Source organism: Bombina bombina, chromosome 6 (assembly GCF_027579735.1).
Source record: "Bombina bombina isolate aBomBom1 chromosome 6, aBomBom1.pri, whole genome shotgun sequence".
In the NCBI taxonomy this organism is placed as follows: domain Eukaryota; kingdom Metazoa; phylum Chordata; class Amphibia; order Anura; family Bombinatoridae; genus Bombina; species Bombina bombina.
Window position 1 is genome coordinate 698,973,448 of NC_069504.1, and position 26,268 is coordinate 698,999,715.

At 37.5% G+C, this 26,268-nt stretch overlaps 1 protein-coding gene across 1 annotated transcript in view; it reads right to left on the reverse strand.

Moving 5' to 3' along the window:
- Positions 1-26,268, reverse strand: part of CNNM3 (cyclin and CBS domain divalent metal cation transport mediator 3) — a 91,759-nt gene that overhangs the window by 33,840 nt on the left and 31,651 nt on the right. Inside the window, exon 6 of the mRNA XM_053717816.1 lies at positions 18,587-18,693. Within this exon, the coding sequence (XP_053573791.1) occupies positions 18,587-18,693 (107 nt within the window). The remainder of the gene's footprint in view (positions 1-18,586; positions 18,694-26,268) is intronic.

Consider the following 26,268-nt stretch of genomic DNA (forward strand, 5'->3'; position numbering starts at 1 on the left):
CCCAACTTTTAATGTGCTTCTGGACCCCAGCCAGTGATAAACAGTGGCGCCAAAACAATTATGTGCCACTCATCTACTGCAACAGTCTCTGGCAACACCATTCATTCCTGCCTGCTGTTTAAATAAAGCCGGCCCATCCCTGGGTTTGTTCCAACCTTCCAACCTTCCTAGGCAGTATCGGGTAAGCAGGGCAGAAACATATGAAGTGGACATATAGTTGCCATAAACTTGGAACATGGCTCTGATCTTAGGCCTGATATCTGGGCATACAGTTGGTATAAACATGCTGGTGAAGTATTCACTTTGTTCTATACCCAAAAGCCAAGCAAACCTGTATTGATGTTCACAGTGGGCATATTTATAAATATCACGCCCCTCAAGTAAACAGTGTATTTGGGAATTTTTATAAAGAAATATCTCTTCAGGGGAAAAAAAAAAAAAACATACAAATTACAGCATTGCTAATAATTGTTTTGGGCTAGCTACTAGATCAGTTTGACAAACTCATGTAATAAAACAGAGAGAGAGGAAAAAAAACTAAAGTTAACACACTGAGAACAAACATTCTACATCTTGTAGTAATTTATTATTTCACATACTGGTGGATCATAACTTTATGTTATTAAGAAACTTCCCAGAAGTCACGGTGCTCTCCATTCCCTATATAACCATTATCTACACCATGCTAGCCTTAAAAATGATATTATATTGTATTTGTACCTCCTAAATGTATTCCCAATGACTTGTTAGACCAGCAGCAGAGTATTAACTGTATTGCAAATACATGGTTAGTTTAGTAACCACCATCTATAATGAAAATGTTAGTAGCCAAGTCTTTGCATAGAGATAGAGTTAATAAAAGGAGGTCTGCTCTTTCTGAAGACTCAGACTATCTGTATAAGCATGTTCTTGAGAATAATGGGTTGTGTTTTCAATGAACAAATAAAAAGAGCTAAACATAAAAAAATAAACCTAAATGATTACTTTTTATTAATACGTTTTGGAATACAAATTTCTTTCCTAAGATATGGTGAGTCCACAACGTCATCAATTACTGTTGGGAATATCACTCCTGGCCAGCAGGAGGAGGCAAAGAGCAAAGTATCACTCCCCTTCTTACAAACCCCAGTCAGTCATTCTCTTTGCCTCTGTCAATGGAATTTAATTTCTTTCGCTTCAAGCAAGTATTTTGGGGTCTAGCCGTAGTCCACGTTAATCTCTTCAGTAGGGCCGTGGTGGCTTTAAAGCAGTTAGGAACTTGTGAGGTGGGCCTCACTGTGTTTTCTTAACATATTTGCTGCCCATGGTATAGAAAGCCAGAGTAGGTTTACTCTGTTCTTTCTCTTTCTACAGGTCTCTGTGAGGAGTATGTGTCCTCTCATACCGTGTAAGCTGTCCTCCTGCCAGAAGGCCAGACTTACAGGTAAGTGTCTTTATCTTCTAGGTAGGGAGACTGTGCACTTATTAAGGTTGAGCTGCAGCATTATATGAGACTTACGTATTCCTTATTAGGATACTAACAGGCAGGGAGCAGGCACTTAGATGTGACTAGACTCTAGACTTACTTTTATTGGGATTTTAAGTATACTCCTCTTACTTATTGCGGGCAAGCTAAGCCAGCTTCTTGTTAGACACACTTTGTACTAATGTCTTTTGTAACTGCTCTGCTGATACACAGTTTTTTTTTGGAAGCAGTTTAGTCTCACACAAGTTATAGCAGGGACGCTATACGTTGTGAAGATTCTCACTTATACTCTGTGTGACTAATGTGCTTAGATAGTGAGGCACAACACGTTACTTGGTATAACCAGTAGAGCTGTTTATATGTCCTGCTAGACTAACAAATGTTTTTACTTTGTTCCTCTGTTATTGTACAAATAGCAAAGTGGGAGCTGAACAATGCCTTTTGTGTGACCACCATGCCCTTTAGGAATGGGGCTTAAGGTCTTCTGCCATTACAGATGTGGTGGCGCGAAGGAACCTCACAGAGACACTGAGTGTTAGAAGGTTTTGCAGCAGGTTAAGGCTTTTAAAAATAACTGATTTTTTAGCTTAGTTTTTAAACCGATAGGTTGCAGACTCTGTTTATAACAATCTTTGTCTATTTACTTAGAAACGCGTGCTGAGTGTTTCAACGCAGTTTATCCTCGGCGGGTCACGTGACCGGCTTCTCCGCTTTCGTTTCTGACTTGTATTGTCAGCTAGCGGAGTGACTTCTCTCTGAGGCATCACCACATGAGCGGCAGGAGAGCTCTGCCGTGTTACTTGATCAATTCCTTTTTGATCACGCAAGAGGAATATTAATATACCTCAATCAGACTGAGGTGTAGGAATATTTGTTGTCTGATTGCCTAGCCTATTGCTAAATTTGTTCTCAGAGAAGTCTTTCATCGTTATATTTTAAGTGACATCTCTTCACATTTTTCATGTAAAATATTAAAGTAAAAGAATTTTATTTTCTTATTTTTATTCTGAATAAGAACATGGGAAACTCTGTTCTTTTTGTGTGTTATATAATTTAGGCACACATTGTCCACTTTTACAATTCTATGCTTCTTGCTTAGCAAAATCTTTCTCATGTTGAGTTAGATTATTACCCACTGAACCCAATTTCTCTCAGGTTGATGCTGTTCAGACAACAGTTTTCTTCTTAAGCGTCTTTTCTACCATTAAACAAGAATTCGGTCCTTAAAGTGATACTGAACCCATATTTTTTCTTTCATGATTCAGATAGAGATGGCAATTTTAAGCAACTTTATAATTTACTCCTATTATCAATTTTTCTTCGTTTTCTTGCTATCTTTATTTGAAAAAGAAAGTCCAGAACCCTGGACAACACTTTTTTCATTGGTGGATGAATTTATTCACCAATCAGCAAGAACAACCCAGGTTGTTCACCAAAAATGGGCCCGGCATCTAAACTTACAATCTTGCTTTCAAATAAAAATACCAAGAGAATAAAGAAAATTTGCTAATAGGAGTAAATTAGAAAGTTGCTTAAAATTGCATGCTCTATCTGAATCGCTATAGAAAAAAAAAAATTTATGTAAGAACTTACCTGATAAATGCATTTCTTTCATATTGGCAAGAGTCCATGAGCTAGTGACGTATGGGATATACATTCCTACCAGGAGGGGCAAAGTCTCCCAAACCTCAAAATGCCTACAAATACACCCCTCACCACACCCACAATTCAGTTTAACGAATAGCCAAGAAGTGGGGTGATAAGAAAGGAGCGAAAGCATCAACAAGGAATTGGAATAATTGTGCTTTATACAAAAAAATCATAACCACCACAAAAAAGGGTGGGTCTCATGGACTCTTGCCAATATGAAAGAAATGAATTTATCAGGTAAGTTCTTACATAAATTATGTTTTCTTTCATGTAATTGGCAAGAGTCCATGAGCTAGTGACGTATGGGATAGCAAATACCCAAGATGTGGAACTCCACGCAAGAGTCACTAGGGAGGGAGGGATAAAATAAAGACAGCCAATTCAGCTGAAAAAACAATCCACAACCCAAATCAAAAGTTTTAATCTTTATAATGAAAAAAACATAATTTATGTAAGAACTTACCTGATAAATTAATTTCTTTCATATTAGCAAGAGTCCATGAGCTAGTGACGTATGGGATATACATTCCTACCAGGAGGGGCAAAGTTTCCCAAACCTCAAAATGCCTATAAATACACCCCTCACCACACCCACAAATCAGTTTAACGCATAGCCAAGAAGTGGGGTGATAAGACAAAAGTGCGAAAGCATAAAAAATAAGGAATTGGAATAATTGTGCTTTATACAAAAAAATTATAACCACCACAAAAAAGGGTGGGCCTCATGGACTCTTGCTAATATGAAAGAAATGAATTTATCAGGTAAGTTCTTACATAAATTATGTTTTCTTTCATGTAATTAGCAAGAGTCCATGAGCTAGTGACGTATGGGATAATGAATACCCAAGATGTGGATCTTCCACGCAAGAGTCACTAGAGAGGGAGGGATAAAATAAAGACAGCCAATTCCGCTGAAAATAATCCACACCCAAAATAAAGTTTAAATCTTATAATGAAAAAAAACAAATTATAAGCAGAAGAATCAAACTGAAACAGCTGCCTGAAGTACTTTTCTACCAAAAACTGCTTCAGAAGAAGAAAACACATCAAAAATGGTAGAATTTAGTAAAAGTATGCAAAGAAGACCAAGTTGCTGCTTTGCAAATCTGATCAACCGAAGCTTCATTCCTAAACGCCGAGGAAGTAGAAACTGACCTAGTAGAATGAGCTGTAATCCTTTGAGGCGGAGTTCTACCCGACTCGACATAAGCATGATGAATCAAAGACTTTAACCAAGACGCCAAAGAAATGGCAGAGGCCTTCTGACCTTTCCTAGAACCGGAAAAGATAACAAATAGACTAGAAGTCTTTCGGAAATTTTTAGTAGCTTCAACATAATATTTCAAAGCTCTAACTACATCCAAAGAATGCAATGATCTTTCCTTAGAATTCTTAGGATTAGGACACAATGAAGGAACCACAATTTCTCTACTAATGCTGTTAGAATTCACAACCTTAGGTAAAAATTAAAAGAAGTTCGCAACACCTGAAAAATCAGAAGAGGAGACTCACAAGAAAGAGCAGATAAATCAGAAACTCTTCTAGCAGAAGAGATGGCCAAAAGAAACAAAACTTTCCAAGAAAGTAATTTAATGTCCAGCGAATGCATAGGTTCAAACTGAGGAGCTTGAAGAGCCCCCACAACCAAATTCAAACTTCAAGGAGGAGAAATTGACTTAATAACAGGTTTTATACGAACCAAAGCTTGTACAAAACAATGAATATCAGGAAGATTAGCAATCTTTCTGTGAAAAAGAACAGAAAGAGCAGAGATTTGTCCTTTCAAGGAACTTGCAGACAAACCTTTATCCAAACCATCCTGAAGAAACTGTAAAATTCTAGGAATTCTAAAAGAATGCCAAGAAAAATGATGAGAAAAACACCAGACTCGATAATATATCTTCCTAGATACAGATTTACGAGCCTGTAACATAGTATTAATCAGAGAGTCAGAGAAACCTCTATGACTGAGAATCAAGCGTTCAATCTCCATACCTTCAAATTTAAGGATTTGAGATCCTGATGGAAAAAAGGACCTTGTGATAGAAGGTCTGGTCTTAACGGAAGAGTCCATGGTTGGCAACTGGCCATCCGGACAAGATCCGCATACCAAAACCTGTGAGGCCATGCTGGAGCCACCAGCAGAACAAACGAGCACTCCTTTAGAATCTTGGAAATTACTCTTGGAAGAAGAACTAGAGGCGGAAAGATATAGGCAGGATGATACTTCCAAGGAAGTGACAATGCATCCACTGCCTCCGCCTGAGGATCCCTGGATCTGGACAGATACCTGAGAAGCTTCTTGTTTAGATGAGAAGCCATCAGATCTATTTCTGGAAGTCCCCACATTTGAACAATCTGAAGAAATACCTCTGGGTGAAGAGACCATTCGCCCGGATGTAACGTTTGGCGACTGAGATAATCCGCTTCCCAATTGTCTATACCTGGGATATGAACCGCAGAAATTAGACAGGAGCTGGATTCCGCCCATACCAGAATTCGAGATACTTCTTTCATAGCCAGAGGACTGTGAGTCCCTCCTTGATGATTGACATATGCCACAGTTGTGACATTGTCCGTCTGAAAACAAATGAACGACTCTCTCTTTAGAAGAGGCCATGACTGAAGAGCTCTGAAAATTGCACGGAGTTCCAAAATATTGATTGGTAATCTCACCTCCTGAGATTCCCAAACCCCTTGTGCTGTCAGAGACCCCCAAACAGCTCCCCAACCTGTCAGACTTGCATCTGTTGAAATCACAGTCCAGGTTGGAAGAACAAAAAGAAGCCCCCTGAACTAAACGATGGTGGTCTGTCCACCACGTCAGAGAGTGTGTCGTACAATCGGTTTCAAAGATATTAATTGAGATATCTTTGTATAATCCCTGCACCACTGGTTCAGCATACAGAGCTGAAGAAGTCGCATGTGAAAACGAGCAAAGGGGACTGCGTCCAATGCAGCAGTCATAAGACCTAGAATTTCCATGCATAAGGCTACCGAAGGGAAAGATTGAGACTGAAGGTTTCGACAAGCTGAAACCAATTTCAGACGTCTCTTGTCTGTCAGAGACAGAGTCAAGGACACTGAATCTATCAGGAAACCTAAAAAAGGTTACCCTTGTCTGAGGAATCAACAAACTTTTTGGTAAATTGATCCTCCAACCATGTTCTAGAAGAAACAACACTCATAAAAGACTGGAAAGGTTCTTTCTAGTGAAAATGAGCAAAGGGAATTGAATCCAATGCTGTGGCCATAAGACCTAAAACTTCTGTGCATATATAGCAACTGAAGGAAATAATAGAGTCTAAAGGTACCGACAGATGGAACCCAATAGAATTATCCCTTGTCTGATAGAGACAAAGACAGTGACACAAACTATCTGGAAACCTAAAAAAGGTGACCCTTGTTTGAGGAATCAAGAGCTTTTTGAAAAAAAAGATCCTGTAACTATGTCCTGAAGAGCAAGTGAATCATATGAGATTCCGCATCCTCAGAAAATAATCTGAATGAAAACAGAAAAATGAAAATATGCATTTATTGTATCTAAGGAAAACAAATAATGCTATCAATGACCATAAAAAGGCAAAATAGTTTGAATAAAACTCCAAACCCGGTTCCTAAAAAAGGAACTGGAAGAAATACCCCAGAAGATTCCAGGTCTGAGCAGCGCTTGAACCCCATGGGTGCCCAGCCATGCTTCAACAGTATCCAAAATATATAGGACAGAAACACACTTAAAGAAAGTGTTAGCCTTACTGGAATAAAAATCAAAGAAATTTGGACAAAATAGAACCAAATAAATTTCAAAGAAGTCTTAACCTGCCCCTTACCAGCCAAGCTGGAATACGGCACGTATATCGCAATATTAGGGAGCTGATCTCGAACCCCAATTAAAAACATGTTACTTGGGAAAGAACTCAGGAATTCGTTCCTTAATAAGAACAACCAAACTAGTATAAGCTTAGTTTTAGTCTTAGAACTCAATCTTGAAGCTCAGAGTAACAATTAAGAATTGAATCCAATTATAAAACAAATAATTGATTTATCTTAGAACAAAAGAAATATGGATTTTTTTTTTTTTTTTTTTTTTTATTTTTTTTTTTTTAAATCACTAAATTCTTCTAGCTAAAATAGCTAAAGACATTGATTAACCCTCATTTGCGAAAATATTCAATAAAATGAAGACACAAATTAAATTATTAGCATGATAGTCCAGTTTAAAGGACCAGTCAATACAGTGGACTTGCATAATCAATAACTGCAAAACAACAAGACAAATGCAACAGCACCTAGTCTAGTAAATGTTGTCCCTTAACAATGCTAAAATAAATCAAAATCTGATACTTGATCTTAAAGTAAACAGAAAAAATGCAATCTCCTGGTTAAAGCAATTGCAATATCCAAATAAATCACAGGACCAAGAAAAGTACCTGAAACTAAATAATTTTCCATAAATAAGATACAACTATCTAAAGGATAATAAATACTATTTTGCTATAGAAACAATAGCATAATTAGTAGAAGTAGAGATAGCCCCAATAAATTGGAGAACCCTCCAAATTGAATTTAACTGCTGGCAAAGAATAGTTTAAAACCTTTGAAGAAGGAATAAAAGAAAATTCTCAGTCTATTCCATTCCCTACAATGGGGAATTGGAAAGAAAACCTCTGAAAACACAGAAGAAATAAATAGGCAGAAATAGTGTCAGCTAGTCTTAAAGAACTAGTTACCTTAATATCCAAAATAATCAACACCTTTTCAACAAAGAACAAATGTACTTTAATAATAGAAAAATAAAAAAGTAGATTTGTTAGTGTCAATATCTGATGATGAAAATATCTGAAAGAGAAAAAACATCATCAGAGAAGGATAAATCAGTATGTTGTTGGTCATTTGAAACTTCAATAATTAAAAAAGAAGTGAAAAAGACCTAAACATTTTATTAGAAGGCACGAAGTCAGACAAAGCCTTTAAAATAGAATCAGAAAAATATTTCTTATAAATCTTCTAAATATTTCTTGTACATAAGATGTAAGAATGGAAATATATAAAGCATAAACACTAATGGATTCTGCATATAAAAGTTTATCATAATAACTTATTACAAACCATAGCTAAAGATAAACATTTATAACATTTAAAATAAATGAACTTAGCTTTGGTAGAACTGAAACTTAGTTAAGCGTTTTTCCAGAAGTGGCTTCTGATTCAGGGGCAATCTGAGACATCTTGCAATATGTAATAGAAAAAACAACATATAAAGCAAAATTGATCAAATTCCTTAAATGACAGTTTCAGGAATGGGAAAAAAATGCCAATGAACAAGCTTCTAGCAACCAGAAGCAATAAATAATGAGACTTAAATATTGTGGAGACAACAATGACGCTCAAATTTTTTAGCGCCAAAAAAGCCGCCCACATTATTTGGCGCCTAAATGCTTTTGGCGCCAAAAATGGCGCCCCATCCGGTAACGCCAACATTTTTTGGCGCAAAAAACGTCAAAAAAATTACGCAACTTCCGGCGACACGTATGACGCCGGAAATGACAAGAAAGTCCGCGCCAAGAATGACGCAATAAAATGAAGCATTTTCAGCCCCCGCGAGCCTAACAGCCCACAGGAAAAAAGTCAAATTTAAGGTAAGAAAAAATGATTTATTCATATGCATTATCCCAAATATGAAACTGACTGTCTGAAATAAGGAACGTTGAACATCCTGAATCAAGGCAAATAAATGTTTACACACATATATTTAGAACTTTATAAAAAAGTGCCCAACCATAGCTTAGAGTGTCACAGAAAATAAGCTTACTTACTTACCCCAGGACACTCATCTACATGTAGTAGAAAGCCAAACCAGTACTGAAACGAGAATCAGTAGAGGTAATGGTATATATAAGAGTATATCGTCGATCTGAAAAGGGAGGTAAGAGATGAATCTCTACGACCGATAACAGAGAACCTATGAAATAGACCCCGTAGAAGGAGATCATTGAATTCAAATAGGCAATACTCTCTTCACATCCCTCTGACATTTACTGCACGCTGAGAGGAAAACCGGGCTCCAACCTGCTGCAGAGCGCATATCAACGTAGAATCTAGAACAAACTTACTTCACCACCTCCACAGGAGGCAAAGTTTGTAAAACTGATTTGTGGGTGTGGTGAGGGGTGTATTTATAGGCATTTTGAGGTTTGGGAAACTTTGCCCCTCCTGGTAGGAATGTATATCCCATACGTCACTAGCTCATGGACTCTTGCTAATTACATGAAAGAAAACTGAAATTATAAGCAGAAGAATCAGACTGAAACAGCTGCCTGAAGTACTTTTCTACCAAAAACTGCTTCTGAAGAAGAAAAAACATCTAAATGGTAGAATTTAGTAAAAGTATGCAAAGAAGATCAGATTTGCAAAGCAGCAACTTGATCAACAGAAGCTTCATTCTTAAAAGCCCAGGAAGTAGAAACTGACCTAGTAGAATGAGCCGAAATCCTTTGAGGCGGGGATTTACCCGACTCCACATAAGCATGATGAATCAAAAGCTTTAACCAAGAAGCCAAAGAAATGGCAGAAGCCTTCTGACCTTTCCTAAAACCAGAAAAGATAAACAAATAGACTAGAAGTCTTTCTGAAATCTTAGTAGCTTCAACATAATATTTCAAAACTCTGACCACATCCAAAGAATGTAAGGATCTTTGCAAAGAATTCTTAGGATTTAGAACACAAGGAAGGAACAATAATTCCTCTATTAATGTTGTTAGAATTCACAACTTGAGGTAAAAATTTAAATAAAGACATCAAAAACCGCCTTATCCTTATGAAAAATCAGAAAAGGAGACTCGCAAGAAAGAGCAGATAATTCAAAAACTCTTCTAGCAGAAGAGATGGCCAAAAGGAACAATACTTTCCATGAAAGTAATTTAATGTCCAAAGAATGCATATGCTCAAACTGAAGAGCCTGTTAAGCCCTCAGAACCAAATTAAGACTCCAAGGAGGAGAAATTGGCTTAATGACAGGCTTGATACGAACCAAAGCCTGAACAAAACAATGAATATCAGAAAGATTAGCAATTTTTTCTGTGAAACAGCACAGAAAGAGCAGAGATTTGTCCTTTCAAGGAACTTGCAGACAAAACCTTATGAAGAAACTATAAAATCCTAGGAATTCTAAAAGAATGCCAAGAGAAATTATGAGAAGAGCATCATAAGATGTAAGTCTTCCAAACTCGATAATAAATCTTTCTAGACACAGATTTACGAACCTGCAACATAGTATTAATCACTGAGTCAGAGAAACCTCTATGACTAAGCGTTTTAATTTCCATACCATCAAATTTAATAATTTGATTTCCTGACGGAAAAAACGAATCTTGGACATCCGAACAAGAACCATATACCAAAACCTGAGCGGCCATGCTGGAGCCACCAGCAGCACAAACAATTGCTCCATGATGATTTTGAAAAATCACTCTTAAAAAGAAAAACCAGAAGGAGAAAAAATATAGGCAGATTGATAGCTCCAAGGAAGTGTCAATGCATACACTGTTTCCGCCTGAGGATCCCCGGACCTGAATAGGTACCTGGGAAGTTTTCTTGTTTAGATGAGATGCCATCAGAACTATTACTGGAAACCCTCACATCAGAACAATTTGAAAAAACAGATCTGGGTAAAGAGACCATTCTCCCGGATGTAAAGCTTGATTGACAGAGATAATCCGCTTCCCAATTGTCTAAACCTGGTATATGGACGGCAGAAATTAGACAGGAGCTGGAATTAGCCCAAGCAAATATCCGAGATACTTCTTTCACAGCCTAAGGACTGAGAGTCCCACCCTGATGATTGTCATACGCCACAGTTGTGACATTGTCCGTCTGAAAAACAATAACGTCTCTCTCTTCAAAAAGAAGCCAAAACTGACGAACTCAGAGAATGCACAGAGTTCCAAAATATTGAATGGTAATCTCGCCTCCTGAGATTTCCAAACCCCTTGTGCTGACAGAGATCCCCAGACAGCCTCCCAACTTATAAGACTCGCATCTGTAGTGATCAAGGTCCAGGTTGGATTAATCGAAGAGACCCTTAGAACTATATGATGGTGATCTAACCACCAAGTCAAAGATAGTTGAACATTGGAATTCAAAGATATTAAAAAAAGATATCCTAGAATCCCTGCACCATAAATTCAGCATAAAAAACTGGAAAGGTTTCATATGAAAATGAGCAAAGGGAATTGAATCCAATGCTGCAGCCATGAGACCTAAAACTTCCATGCATATAGCTACTGAAGGAAATAATAGAGACTGAAGGTTCCGACAAACTGAACCCAATATAATTGTCTCCTGTCTGTTAGAGACAAAGACATTGACACAATCTATCTGGAAACCTAAAAAAGGTGACCCTTGTCTGAGCAACCAAGGATCTTTTGATAAAAAGATCCTCCAACCATGTCTTAGAAGAAACAACAAAAGTTGAATCGTATGAAATTCTGCAGAACGAAAAGACTGAGCCAGTACCACGAGATTGTCCAAATAAGGAAACACTGAGAAGCTTGAAAAGATTCTCAGAGCTGTCGCTAGACCAGAAGGAAAAGCAACAAATTGGTAATGCTTGTCAAAAAAAGAGAATCTCAGAAAATGAAAATAATCTGAATGAAAATAGAAGAAGATATGCATCTATTGTATCTATTGCAAACAAATATTGCCCTTACTGACCAAAAAGGCAGAATAGACCATATAAACACCATTCTGAAAGAAGGAACTCTCATATGACAAATCAAAAAGATTTTCTATCTTTGGGACAATGAATAGTTTTGAACAAAACTCCAAACCCTGTTCCTGAAATGGAACTGGTATGAATACCCCAGATAACTCCAGGTCTGAGCAGCGCCTTGAGACCCCAACAGGTAACCAGCCGCGCCTCACAAGTACCCAACACATACAGGTCTGAAACATACTTCAGAAAAGTGTGAGCCTTTACTGGAATAGCTGGAATATGCTAGAGAGAAAAAAAAAACTTCTCACAGGCGGTTTTACTCTGAATCCTATTCAGTACCCCAATCTAAGAAGTTTGGACCGAATTGAACCAAACAAATTTACAAAAGTCAAAACCTGCCCCTTACCAGCTAAGCTGGAATAAAAAAACGCACCTACATGCAAATTTGGGGGGCTGACTTTGATCTTTTAAATAGCTTAAATTCATTCCATGTTGAAGAAAGCTTCCAATTATAAACATCTTACTTGGGGAAGAATTAGGATTCCGTTTCTTATTAAGAACAAACTAATATAAGCTTAAGATTTACTCTTAGAACTCAATCTTGAAGCAACAAAAAACTCCCCCAGAGTAACAGTTGGAAAAAATTGAATCAAATTGTGAACCAAATAATTGATTACCTTGTAAAAAAAGAAATATGAATTTTAGAAATTAAATTAGCATTCCAAGATTAAGTCACAAAGTTCTTCTAGCTAAAAATAGCTAAAGACATAGATTAAACCTCAAATTGTGAAAATATAAAAAAAATGACGACACAAATGAAATTATTAGCATGTTGATCAACTTAACAATGCTAAAACAAATCATAATCCGATACTTGTTGCACTAAAGTATCCAACCAGAAAGTTGAAGCATTTGCAACATCAGCCAACCAGAAAGTTGAAGCATTTGCAACATCAGCCAAATAAATTGCAGGCCTAAGAAAAGGATCTGAAATAAAATAATTTTCCTTAAATAAGATACAAGTTTCCCATCTGAAGGAAAAAAATAAATACAATTTTTTATAGGAATAGTAGTATGTTTAGCAAGAGTAGAGATAGCCCCATTAACTTTGGGGATCTTCCTCAAAACTTTAAACTAACTGCCGGCAAAGGATACAATTTAAAAACCTTAAAGAAGGAATAAAAGAAGTCCCAGGCCTATTCCATTCCCTAGTACTGTATCATGAACTGGGAAAAAAAACCTCTGAAGAAACCACAGGAGGTTAATGAGCAGAATTTAAATGTTAGCTAGTCTTAAATCAAAAGAACTAGACTCCTCAATATCCAATATAATCAACACCTTTTCAGCAACGAATGTACTCTATTTAAAAATAAAAAAGTAGATTTGTTAGTGTCAAATATCTGATGAAGTATATTTTATATGAGAAAAACATCATCAGAGAAGGATAATTCAGTATGTTGTCGGCCATTTAACAATTCATCAACTAAATGAGAAGTTTAAAAAAGACCTATAAATTTTATTAGAAGGCGGTATGTCAGACAAAGCCTTTAGGATAGAATAAGAAAAACATTCTCATAGATTCCTAGGTATATCTTGTACATTAGATGTAAAAAGAATAGCAATAGATAATGCATAAATACTAATGGACTCTGCATGTAAAAGTTTATCATGATAACTTATTACAAACCATAGCTAAAGATAAAATTCATAACACTAAAATAAATTAACTTAGCTTTGGTAGGACTGATATCAGTCATCAGGAATCCAACAGTATTTTCTGATACAGGAACAGTTTTTGGAATATCTTGCAATATGTAATAGAAAAACAACATATAAAGCAAAATTATCAAATTCCTTAAATGACAGTTTCAGGAATGGGAAAAAATGCAAACAGAACAAGCCTCTAGAAACCAGAAGCAACTAAAAAGTGAGACTTAAATAATGTAAAAAAACTGGGGCCAAGAATGACGCCCACATATTTTTTGGCGCCAAAAACGTCTGTAATAAACTCGAGAGTCAAAAATGACGCAACTACGTGAAAAGTTCCGGCGTCAACAATGTCAATCTCGCGCCAAAAAAGTCTTGCGCCAAAAATGAAGCAATAAATTCTAGCATTTTTTGCACCTGCGAGCCTAACAGCCCGCAATTTAAAGGAAAAAAGTTAATTGAAAATTTTAGGTAAGAAAAATATTTAATTCATATGCATTTTCCCAAAAAATGAAACTGACAGTCTGAAAGAAGGAAAATAAACTGATTGACCTGAATCATGGCAAATATAAGTATAAAACATATATTTAGAACTTTACATATAAAGTGCCAAACCATAGCTGAGAGTGTCATAAATAAAATAAGACTTACTTACCCAAAGACACTCATCCACATAAAGTAGATAGCCAAACCAGTACTGAAACGAGAATCAGTAGAGGTAATGGTATATAAGAGTATATCGTCGATCTGAAAAGGGAGGTAGGAGAAGAAATCTCTATGACCGATAACAGAGAACCTATTAAATAAATCCCCTAGAGGAAGACCATGGTATTCAAATAGGCAATTCTTCACATCCCTCTGACATTCACTGCACTCTGAGAGGAAAACTGGGCTTCAGCCTGCTGCGAAGCGTATATCAACGTAGAAATCTAGCACAAACTTACTTCACCACCTCCATGGGAGGCAAAGTTTGTAAAACTGAATTGTGGGTGTGGTGAGGGGTGTATTTGTAGGCATTTTGAGGTTTGGGAAACGTTGCCCCTCCTGGTAGGAATGTATATCCCCATACGTCACTAGCTCATGGACTCTTGCCAATTACATTAAAGAAATTGGGTTTGGTGTCCCTTTAAGGAAGGCAGAGGGTTTTGCGTCCCTTTCATATCTTTGAAGGACACTCTTCATGGAGACTCATTCAGTTTGGAATGTGAGATGTCCCAGATAGGCTGTGGACATAGTATCTCAGGGTTACAGAATTGAATTTTAAATTTTCCTCCCAGAGGTAGATTTCTCCTCTCATGTTTACCTGAGCTTAGATAATAGAGAGGCATTATTGAACTGTGTTCAGGATTTTTGGGAGTGATAGTTCTAGTTCCTATAAGGGAAAAAGACCTAGGGTTCTATTCAATTTTGTTCTGGGTTCCCTATTGAGAGGGGATTTTACTACCCTTTATAGCCCTTAGGCATCTCATCTATTGGCTAGGAGTTCCATCCTTCTGAATGGATATCTTTCGTTCCATTCTTCCTTTGGTCCTAGAGGGTCAGTCCCTGGCGGACATAGACCTGAAGGATCAGTATTTGCATGTTCCCTTCCACAGGTCTTGGGCAATAGCAGTAGCGCCATTCCTGGACAACATTTTGGTTCAGGCGCCATCTTTTTAACAAGCAAAGTAACTGCTTGTAGCTCAGCAAGCTAAGACTCTGCTGTTGGATCAACTCTCATACAGCGATCTTGTTGACTTTTCTGCGTTCCCATGGTTAGGAAGTGAATCTGGAAAAAGAGTTTCCAGGTTAACCCTCAATTGGGTTAGATCTGATGGCGTTGACAGAATGCCAAGCTTCCAAGGTACGGTTCAAGGTCTAGAGATCCGCAGGCCGGCCTGATAGATGCTCGGGCGGTTCCTTGAGAGTTCAGTCTAGCAGACCTGTTTCCTCTGTTTGCTTTCCTTCCACAAGTCATTGATCGTATCTAGGAGAGAGCATCAGTAATTCTAATAGCTCCTGCATGGCCTCGTAGGATCTGGTATGTAGACCTAGTGAAGATGTCATCTTTTCCACCTTGGAGGTTTCTTCTGAGGAAGGACCTTCTAACACAGGGTTCATTCCTTCATCCAAAGCTCGTTTCTCTAAAGCTGACACGAGATTGAACGCTTAGTTCTATCTAAGCGTGGTTTTTCCGAGTCGTCATTGTGGCCATGATTCAAGCTCGGAAGCCTGTTTCTAGAAAGATTTACCATAGGGTATGGCGTAAATACCTTTATTGGTGTGAATCCAAGGGGGAGTAGGGTCAGGATTCTTAGGATTTTGTCTTTTCTCCAGGAAGGTCTGGAGAAGGGATTTTCAGTCAGTACTCTGAAAGGTCAGATTTCTGCATTGTCTTTTATTCCATAAGCGTCTGGCGGATGTGCCAGATGTTATATCTTTTTATCAGGCTCTGGTCAGAATCAGGCCTGTGTTTTAGTCTGTTGCTCCTCCTTGGAGCTTTATCCTTGTTTTTTAAGTTTGCAGCAGGCTCCTTTTTGAGCCATTGCTTTCCATAGATATATTCTTGGAAGGTTTTACTTCCTCTTATACTCTGAGACTTTCGGAACTCTCAGCTTTGCAGTGTGATTCGTCTTATCTTATATTTCATGCTGATAAGGCGGTTCTTCGTACTAAGTTGGGTTTTCTTACTAAAGTGGTTTCAGATAGAAATATCAATCAGGAAATTGTTGTTCCTTCTTTATGTCCTAATTCTTCTCATAAGGAACTTTTGTTGCACAACTTGGACGTTGTGCGTGCGCTGAAGTTCTACCTTCAGGCGACTAAGGATTTTCGCCAGTCTACTGCCCTGTTTGTTTCTCTGGAAAGCGTATAGGTCAGATAGCGACTTCTACTTCACTTTCTCTCTGGTTGAGAAGTATTATTCGTTTGGCTTATGAGACTGCTGGTCATCAGCCTCCTGAGAGTATTTCAGCTCATTCCACGAGGGCTGTTTCCTCTTCTTGGACCTTCAAAAATGAAGCTTCTGTGGAACAGATTCCAAGGTTGAAACTTGGTCCTCTATGCATACTTTTTTTCTAATTTATTTTGCCTCGGCTGAGGCTTCTTTTGGGAGAAAGGTTCTTCAAGCGGTGGTGCCTTCTGTTTAGGCCTGTCTTGTTCTCCCTCCCTAGTCATCTGTGTCCTCTAGCTTGGGTATTGGTTCCCAACAGTAATTGATGATGTCGTGGACTCACCATATCTTAGAAAAGAAAACACAATTTATGCTTACTTGATACATTTATTTCCGGATATGGAGTCCACGACCCCACCCTTTATTTTAAGAGAGTTTTTGACTAAACCTCAGGCACTTCTACACCTTGGTGTTATTCCTTTTTTCCATTTCCCTTTAGTCGAATAACTGGGGTTTGTGGGAAGGGGAGTGATACTTAACAGCTGTGGTGCTCTTTGCCTCCTGTTGCTGGCCAGGAGTAATATTCCCAACAGTAATTGACGTCGTGGACTCACCATATCTGGAAATAAATAAATTTATCAGCTAAGCATAAATTTTGTTTTTACATAGCTGCATCACTTTACTTTTTTGCAATACAGTGTACAGCAGCCAAAGTGTGAGTATTTTGGGACTGTTGAAGAAAGATTTTGACCCTCTCTGATTAGTCTCCTTTTGCAAGGGTCTAGCAACTTCCTGATTTCTAGGCTTGTGCATTAGAAGTTTTTGGATACCTCAAAATGCGGATGGCAACAGCTCTCTTTTTGGAGCCAAATTATTTCTTGTGAAAGTACAACACACTAAGATCTGGATCTGAATGCCTTCTTACACTGGTTTCCATCAGAATTAAACTGCAAGTTCATTCCAACCACCATTTCACCAGATATTGCTGGCTTTTTCAAGGATCTTTGAAACAACCAGCAGTGTCTGGTGAAACAGTGGTTTGATTGAACTTGCAGTTTAACAGTTGTCACAAGAGGAGACAGGGTTTTGTCAGCAGTGCTGGAACTTCATACTAGCCCTGTGTGGAACTTATAGCCTGGGAGCAAGGAGTTCAGTGGGGGATCTTGGACATTTTTTTTTGTTTCTCTGTTGCCCTGGTCTGTGACCAAACTGCTTGTTATTTTGTTTTTAATAACGCTCATTTTAAAGTATCCAGTGGAGGTCAGTTCCAGTCTATTTGAACCAACTATAACACAGGCTGTGTTAACTTGGAGCTGGATTTATATATTTATATATTGGATTTTTATATATATATATAAATAAAGTTAGCCCTCAGTTTACGCCGGGGTTAGGTTCCAGAAGGAATGGTTGTAAATCGAAACCGTTGTAAATTGAAACCCAGTTTATAATGTAAGTCAATGGGAAGTGAGGGAGTTAGGTTCCAGGCCCCTCTCAGAATTGTCATAAGTAACACCTAATACATTATTTTTAAAGCTTTGAAATGAAGACTTTAAATGCTAAACAGCATTATAAACCTAATAAAATAATCCCACAACACAGAATATATAATTAAACTAAGTTAATTAACAAAAACATTTGCTAAACTGCATTATAAACCTAATAAAATAATCACAACACAGACTTCACTTGCATTTTTCTGCAAACAGTTCTTTCTATGAATTCCAATCTGGACTGATTTATAGACAGGAAGATCTTGTTCCTTTGAAATCTGCTCGATAGCTCAGGTCTGGTTAAACTGATTAATTTCAGCTTGCTTGGCTTTGCTGCAACACAAGCAGACAGCTCCACCTACTGGCTATTTTAATAAATGCACCGCTTCTCAATGCTTTTCAATAGCAGTCACATGACTGAAAAAAAAAGGTTGTTATTCTGAAACGGTGCAAATTGAACCGTTGTAAAACGAGGGCCACCTGTAAATATATATATATATATATATATATATATATATATATATATATATATATATATATATATATATTTCATTGGATCTTTTTGTATGCTTGGCATTGCACCCTAGTCATGTGACATCCTGCAGTTAGAAGTTCCTACTATAACCTACCAGTATAAAATCTATATTTCTGTGTTTAGCAGTTTTGAAATGCAAAATTACTTTACTTACCTTTACTAATTGTAAGTCACACAAAGCTCGCACAGTATAGTCGGGACAGTAAGTATAAGGATCTGAAAGGTCATTTGGATCACAGCCATAGGAAGGAGACTGGTAACCTGCAGATTTAGCAAGAAAACATTATTGGAGAGAGTGAAGAGAGGAAGATTAGTCATTTTCTATTATATCTTTATTATAAGGCCTTGAGTGGTGGGTATAGAACATTTATGTCCAACCTTTTTAAATTTTCCACACCTAGTAGTAAAATTAAGTGAGCGTTGGTGTAGCACAGTGAAATAGTTGAGGTCCCTCAAAGGACTGAACCCTTTGTACATAAGGAGATCAAACGTACATGTAATTAAAGCTATCTGCTATATAAATTAATCACATTCCGTTGCAAATAAAGAGAAGCAGACGTAGTAAACATTTAATGGAAGTTAAGTGCTTCAATGTAATTGTGTCATGCAGTTGCAGACCTGCAAAATATCTGAACCCCGCAGAAAATATCTGGTTAAAGCAAGAACATAATGAGGTAATTGGCCAAATTAATGCAACAGAGAACTGCAATCTTTTTTTTTCCCCTTAGAGTTTCCTACACCATAATGGTAATCAGAATACACAAAACCTTGTAAACTTAGATTTAATTTGTTCAGTTCAACAATGAGGTACCTGCAACTGATGCATTTTGAGCTCAGCAGGTAACAATTCTATGGTCTTTTCCAAAATGATGCACCAACTGCCCAACACAACAAAGATATAACTCTTTTTGCTCAACATGTGCCTTTCACAGAGAAAGAACTTTCCTGTAGCATATCAGTCTGATCCTGACTTGACCGTACAGTCCAGCCCCGAAATACCAGGAGATCCCTCTCTGAACGAAAGAAACGGCAAAACCCCAGACGTAAGTTTCAGTCCTCGTCAGTGAGGTGCAGCCATATCCCTCTAGCCACACTGAGCAACAGGTCCACGTCTGGCTTCCCGCATCAGCCTTAGGCAGACTTCCCTCAGGGTCATAATTTGCATAAATAAAAACAGAGAAGCGCTCAAGATATAACTTGTTTGGTGATTGGTGAGAGGCAGATGCTTCAGAAGGGATAAGACTTCTGCAGTTAATCTTGCTTTAATCACCCAGGATACAGTCAATCTGGTTGTGATATTGTCTGAATGAATTAATGCAATGATCAGAAGTCCACTCTGCCAGCAAACATGGGTAGTTTTCTGCTCCCGAAAACCAGTAGTTCACTTCTGTTCTAGCACTATGTTAGTATTCAATCTGAAAAAAATTACAGTGGTTGCAATGATGAGCCATCACATAACTTGCAACAAGTCTGCAATTAAGGAGATTGCCTGCATCCTCAGTCAGATATTTGCAATAGATTGGCTGATGAACTTCAAGTAAGGGTCTAAAATTCATAATTAGAGGAAATTCTAAATTTTAGTTAAAGGTTAGTGAAAGTTAAAGTGCAGGGGTTTTTTTATCTTTCAAGTTCACAGACTCTCTCTATCCATGGACTTGGTACACCCTGCTCTACCTCAAACCTTACCATGAGGTGTACCTCTCCCTGTACTAAAGAATAAATGCAAGTGTTAGCCCAAATGGCTTAGTTAGCCCTTGAGGCCTTGATTTTGAAAAAAATCATAATATTCTTACAAAGCATTTGCTACCATTTTGAAAACTAGAATAATTGAGCTTCTCCATAATGGCTTAGCTATAGATTAGGCTTCTACACTGTGAAAATTCAGATGTCAGCTTTGCTTCTGTGTTAAGATATCACCTACCTTTGCATTATATTTCTAAAAGCATATATTTGTTTTTCATAGTGTTTTTAAATAAAATGCCACTGGTGTTAATGTTCAAAGTAGGAAGAGTATCAGCATTTGGGGCTTTGAACCATCAGGCAGCATTTTTTGGACACAAAAATTCTGTCACGGTTCTAAGAATAACACGGGTGTTCTTATTTATTAGCTTAATGCAATCAGTCTTTTAGTACAGTCTGAAGGTTACTACGGATACAGGGAAATTGGTTTGCCATGGAAAAAATAAATGGTTCCAAGGATTCTTTGCAAATCTTGATTCATTCAGCCAACCTTTTTATTTTATGAGCCTTAAAGGGACACAGATACCAAGAGAATAAATAAAATTTGATAATAGGAGTAAATTAGAAAGTTGCTTAAAATTGCATGCTCTATCTGAATCACAAAAGAAAAAAAATTGGGTTCAGTGTCCCTTTAATAATAATTAAAAGGCTCATATGGTTTTAAATGAATGATAAGAACAATATATTATATGTACAGATAAGTGTTCACCAAAATTAGTGACTTTTGGGTACTGGAAGGGTATAAACCCAAGACCTGCATAATGCAAAAGTCTTCAAGACACCTCCAAAGCGATCAGTGTAAACTGTAAAGGGTTATGTAAGGAAGACCTTGTTGCTACCTTTCACAACTGTTCTGCCAAAGTTTCATTGCACGTAACCAAAGGTTGGGTCTTCATCCTGTGCATGTAAGCCACTAGAATTGCAGAGCAAATCTTTAAATCATTTTCAGGACAGCAAACTTTCAATCTCTAATAAACGGCGCATAATTGCTCATTTATGCTCCAATTTATTACAAGAAGGTTGGAAAGCAAAAATCTGTGTGCAGACAAAGGAAGGTATTAAAATTCTTAGTAAACAATTAGGAGGTTAAGATGCTACAGAAAACCAAGTACATTTATTGAGGTATTATGAAAATATGTTTTTTGTGTTGGACAGTGAACCATGTTTTTATTTTATTTATGTATTGGAAAAAAGTTTTTTGTTGTTATTTTAGATAAAGTTATGAAATGTGCATGCTTTTTTAAAGGGACATTAAACACTAAATAAATGCTAGATAGAATGATGCATTCAAAGCAAAGATTAGTCTGAGAATAACATGTAGGTGTATTTTTTTAAAGCTTCATTAGAAATTTAAATATTGACATAACAAGTGTAAAATTTTAGTGTCTATAAAACAATGGGAGCTGCCATGTTGTAACTTTGGCCACAGCAGAGAAAGTAACCTATCAAGGACAGTTATAAGTAGGTCACTAGAATGTGCAGCCAATGGCTGTGTGGAATATAACAGTGTTCTGCACTTCCATTTCTAACAGGAACTGAAAAGCTCACAATTTCAGAATTGAATTACAGGAAAAGGGGGGAAAATAAATAATGAAAGTATATTGCAGACTTATTTTTATAGGTACCATTTATCAAACTGTTTAATGTGCCTTTAATGTTGTTTTATGGAACGTAGGAGGTATCACCTCCCCATTTAAAAGAAAATCATTTTATAATATACTAAGAATCTTTAAGCAGACATTTTGTTTTTACAAGAAACTCATTGTAAGGGTGAAGATGCTTTAAAAGGATGAAGGATGGGTTAATGAGATGATTTTAGCTCGTTGTAAGAAAAGTTAAAAAGGTGTGGTAAGGGGACTTCCGGTAGGCGGCTCACCAAGATGGCCACAGCTTCACATTGCTCCGTGCTTGAAACTGGCTTACGAATGCAGGGTGGCAGAATCCCCAGCCATCCATACCTCCCTTGGCAACACGAGTGCCCGGGAAAACTTCAGGATCAGGGTATTACAACTCCTGGCCTCCGTGAAGGCATTAAAAAGTTAAATTTCCCCTTTGGGCCTGCGGACGTGCTGGCTCCGACAGACAAGATGGCGCACATTACTGAAGCCATAGTTGACATCTTTGCACCACTATTAGATTCCCTTACAACAGCTATGCGGGGACTTCTCTGTGTGATGCGAGAGCGCTGCACACCCGAACACACTGAAGCAACTCTTATCTGTCCAACTGAACCTCCGCAGACCTTACTAACTCATTTGGAAGCATACACTTTGGGTACCGGCATACCCCAGCTGAAATATCTATGTTGGAGGGAATAACAAACTATATTACTGTCTCTCAGACACTAATTTACCCCACACTTAATCGCACAGACAAACTCCAGGTCTCAGGACTCTTAACATTCAATAAAAATGTGGGTGCTGCCGTCAACTTATTGTGCCCAGCCAGCGCAGCTGAACAATAACGATAAACAAAACAAATGTACAAAATATGTTAGAATGTTAACAAACAATATCTATTTACTCAGGTAAAATACTCCCCTCTGTTTGTACCGCTGCCGTCTATCAGTCTCTCCCAAAATGAGACTGTGGTAATTGTAGTGGTATGTGGTATAGAGGTGCAGGTGTTTTCTTATTCTGTGCTCCAAAATTGCCTGGGAATGAAAGGACTTTATTTCTATGTGTGTAGATCAACACCATATAATTGTGCAGTATACTTACTCTGAAAAAATTCAGAGTCCAGCTTCCTTTCAAAAGTCTAGTCTGAATGGTATTTTGCAATTAGTAAGTACGTTATCCTATATTCACAGTTACAGTGGATTGTGGGAAGATCTAATTGCAAAATACCATTCAGACTAGACTTTTGAAAGGAAGCTGGACTCTGAATTTTTTCAGAGTAAGTATATTGCACTATTATATGGTGTTGATCTACACACATAGAAATAAAGTCCTTTCATTCCCAGGCAATTTTGGAGCACAAAATAAGAAAACACCTGCGCCTCTATACCACATACCACTGCAGTTGAACAATACCCTAGTCAGGCAGAGAAGAAAGACGCTGCAACTCCCGAGATAACTGCCACTCAAGCTGAGATATATACACGGGGAGCAGACAGCGATAATGTGATCAATGCTGCACAGAGTGGTGGACAAGCCGCAGCTGCATCTGATCTGCCGCCTGATACTAATTTTCTGCAAGCCCTGAAGTTGGAACTGAGAGCAGCTGCCTTTTAGGTGCATTGCTATACTTAAAGGGACACTAGACACCTGATAAAAATCATTAAAAAGTATGTTTTATTATGAATTAAAATCAAGTAATCACTACTGTCTAGTTTATTTGTTCACCTTACCCCTAAGTGTTGAAATAAATCGATTTGAAGATGAATGCTAATCAGGTGCATTATTCTCCCATGTAAGGTGCCATGTTAGAACGCACGTTACACTGGGTCACTGCAGTCATGTGACTTGTGCAGATGAAAAACACAGCAGCAGCAGCACTCAATGTTATGCAGACAGAGCTTGTCCTGCAGTTTATGTTATAAATCTGTTACAGGAAAAAAAGATTTTATTATTATGTTTTTGTATCCAAACAAAGTTTACTCTTTCAAACGTTACCACTGAATTGAATTCCTAATGTGTGTGACTGTACATAGCACTCGGCAGGTTTATAAATGTAAATCATTCTCTTCTCTGAGTCTGACAAGCTCCGGTCTGGAGAGGGAGGGGCCGAGGGGGGAGAGAGAGCAGAGAGACTCAGTGAAGAAAATAGACTAAATAACTCATGCTGGAAATACTTTTTACTGGAGATTTGTTCTATGCAATATTTTATTTTCATACATCTGCATTATATATATTACTGTATATATGTGATGTAGATGTATGAAAATAAAATATTGCATAGAACAAATCTCCAGTAAAAAGTATTTCCAGCATGAATTATTTAGTCTATTTTCTTCACGGAGTCTCTCTGCTCTCTCTCCCCCCTCGGCCCCTCCCTCTCCAGACCGGAGCTTGTCAGACTCAGAGAAGAGAATGATTTACATTTATAAACCTGCCGAGTGCTATGTACAGTCACACACATTAGGAATTCAGTGGTAACGTTTGAAAAAGTAAGCTTTGTTTGCATAGAAAAATATAATAATAAAATCTTTTATTGCTGTAACAGATTTATAACATAAACTGCAGGACAAGCTCTATCTGCATAACATTGAGTGCTGCTGTGTTTTTTATATGCACACATTATAGGTACTCTAGGTATGTGATATGAAGTGTGTGATAGGTATGTGATAGATATGAAGTGTGTGTCATGTGACTACTGTGCTGTTAAAATATGGCGGCATACATAGCTGCATCAAGCCCTAGATATGTATAGTAATAGAAACAATTTTCTTGAAATGTTTTGTGTAAGCTGAAGTTACAGCATAAAGAGCTGTACTCAGTTTTTTATTATTACACAGTAGAAGTTAGTTTTAATTATTTTTAGCAGTCAAGTGTTTAATGTCCCTTTAACTCCCGCTATTAGGCAGCTCATCTCCCCTCCGCAAAAAAGCTGCATTCTCCTAAAGCATGGATCTCATGCTCCATCCCGTTCTGGAGTCGGGTAATCTGTTTCTTGTTCATAGCCCTATGCTCCAGCTGACAGAGTATCGAGAAAACTTTAAGAGCTGGTATATTCGTCTAGTTTATATACTACTGTAAAATGCCCAGCATCTCTGATTGTCTGCATGTATTTGTTTAATCCCACTAAATATGTAAACCTGTTGGTCAGCAGCTGCTCTGACTTGTCTTCAACCTGGCTGTGTTGTGTGTGTGCTGTTGCTGTTACACATATGCTTGGTTATATATGAGCAGGCTCCTGTCTTATTGTTAACTGTTTTAGGTTTTTTGTTTTTGAACTGTCTATAGCAACACTTGTGTGTAACGGCAGTTATTGACTTCACCCCACTGCTTCCGAATCTGCACCGGACTGATTGATGGCTCACTAGCATGAACTGCTTATTTATTTTGCCTCCCTTATGCGTAGCTGGCTGCTAGTTTCGTAAAAGACTCCTTAAGTATTTGACCCTTTAAGCTCTGAAGGCTGGTGCTCACGAGTTTAACACGCCACTGAAGCTGATTTATAGATTGTAACTACACTGCAAATGCAGGGGAGAAGAGTGGCAGAAAATACCGCAAATAAAGCTGGCAGAAGTGACAACTTGATTAACTTTCATAACGCCTCCATCTCAGACCGTCATCAATTCAGAAATAAGTAGCCCTGCATTGTTATACTATACTATTTTGCTCACATTTAAATCGTTATGTTCATTAGAGATCGAAAATTTTGCAGTAGAATCAGCTTAAATGTAATTTTGTTACCGTTTATATTTTTTTTAAATCTCACTTGAGAATCACCCATATCTTGCAATCTAGTATTTTCAGATATATCCCTTTTCAGTCAGTACACTAGTACTTGAATCATCTTAAGTTCTGACTGCTTCTAACACAGTTTAAATGCCAATACTATTGTTTAATCATATTCTGGGAATGCTGAGTGGGTGATAGTCATGACTAATCCAGTCTGAAATGGAAAAAGCAAGGCTTTCATTTTCTATATAGGTACATGTATTATACTGCAAAATGGAGTCTGGATCTTGAAAGTTTAATCCCAAATTGTTTCTTATTTTGCACATACGTAGAAATTATGTATTCCAGGAGTAGTTGAGCTTTCACAATCTGCCCACTGCTCACTCCTGAGACTGTTTTTTTTATCAGCTGTAATTTTGAAATTCGAATCTTTGTAGGAAACTATTTAACCCCCCTCCATGCGTAGGATACCGTTTTATGGACACATGCATATATTAAGTAACTTATCTCACATAATGCTCTTCTGGTTGGGTTATTATACATATAAGTGCTGCAAATTGTTTTGTCTCTCTTTGTAATGTGCCTTTTTGAGATTGCCGTCTACACACTTCAAGCACTAGTGGGGACTTGTTTGTTTTTGTTTTGTTAGTGTAGTTTAGAAGATTTAGTTATTAAAAAAGAAAATGAGAGAGTTAAGGCATTAGGATCAAATTTTGGTAAATATGGTCTCAGGCAATGCACACGTTCTTAT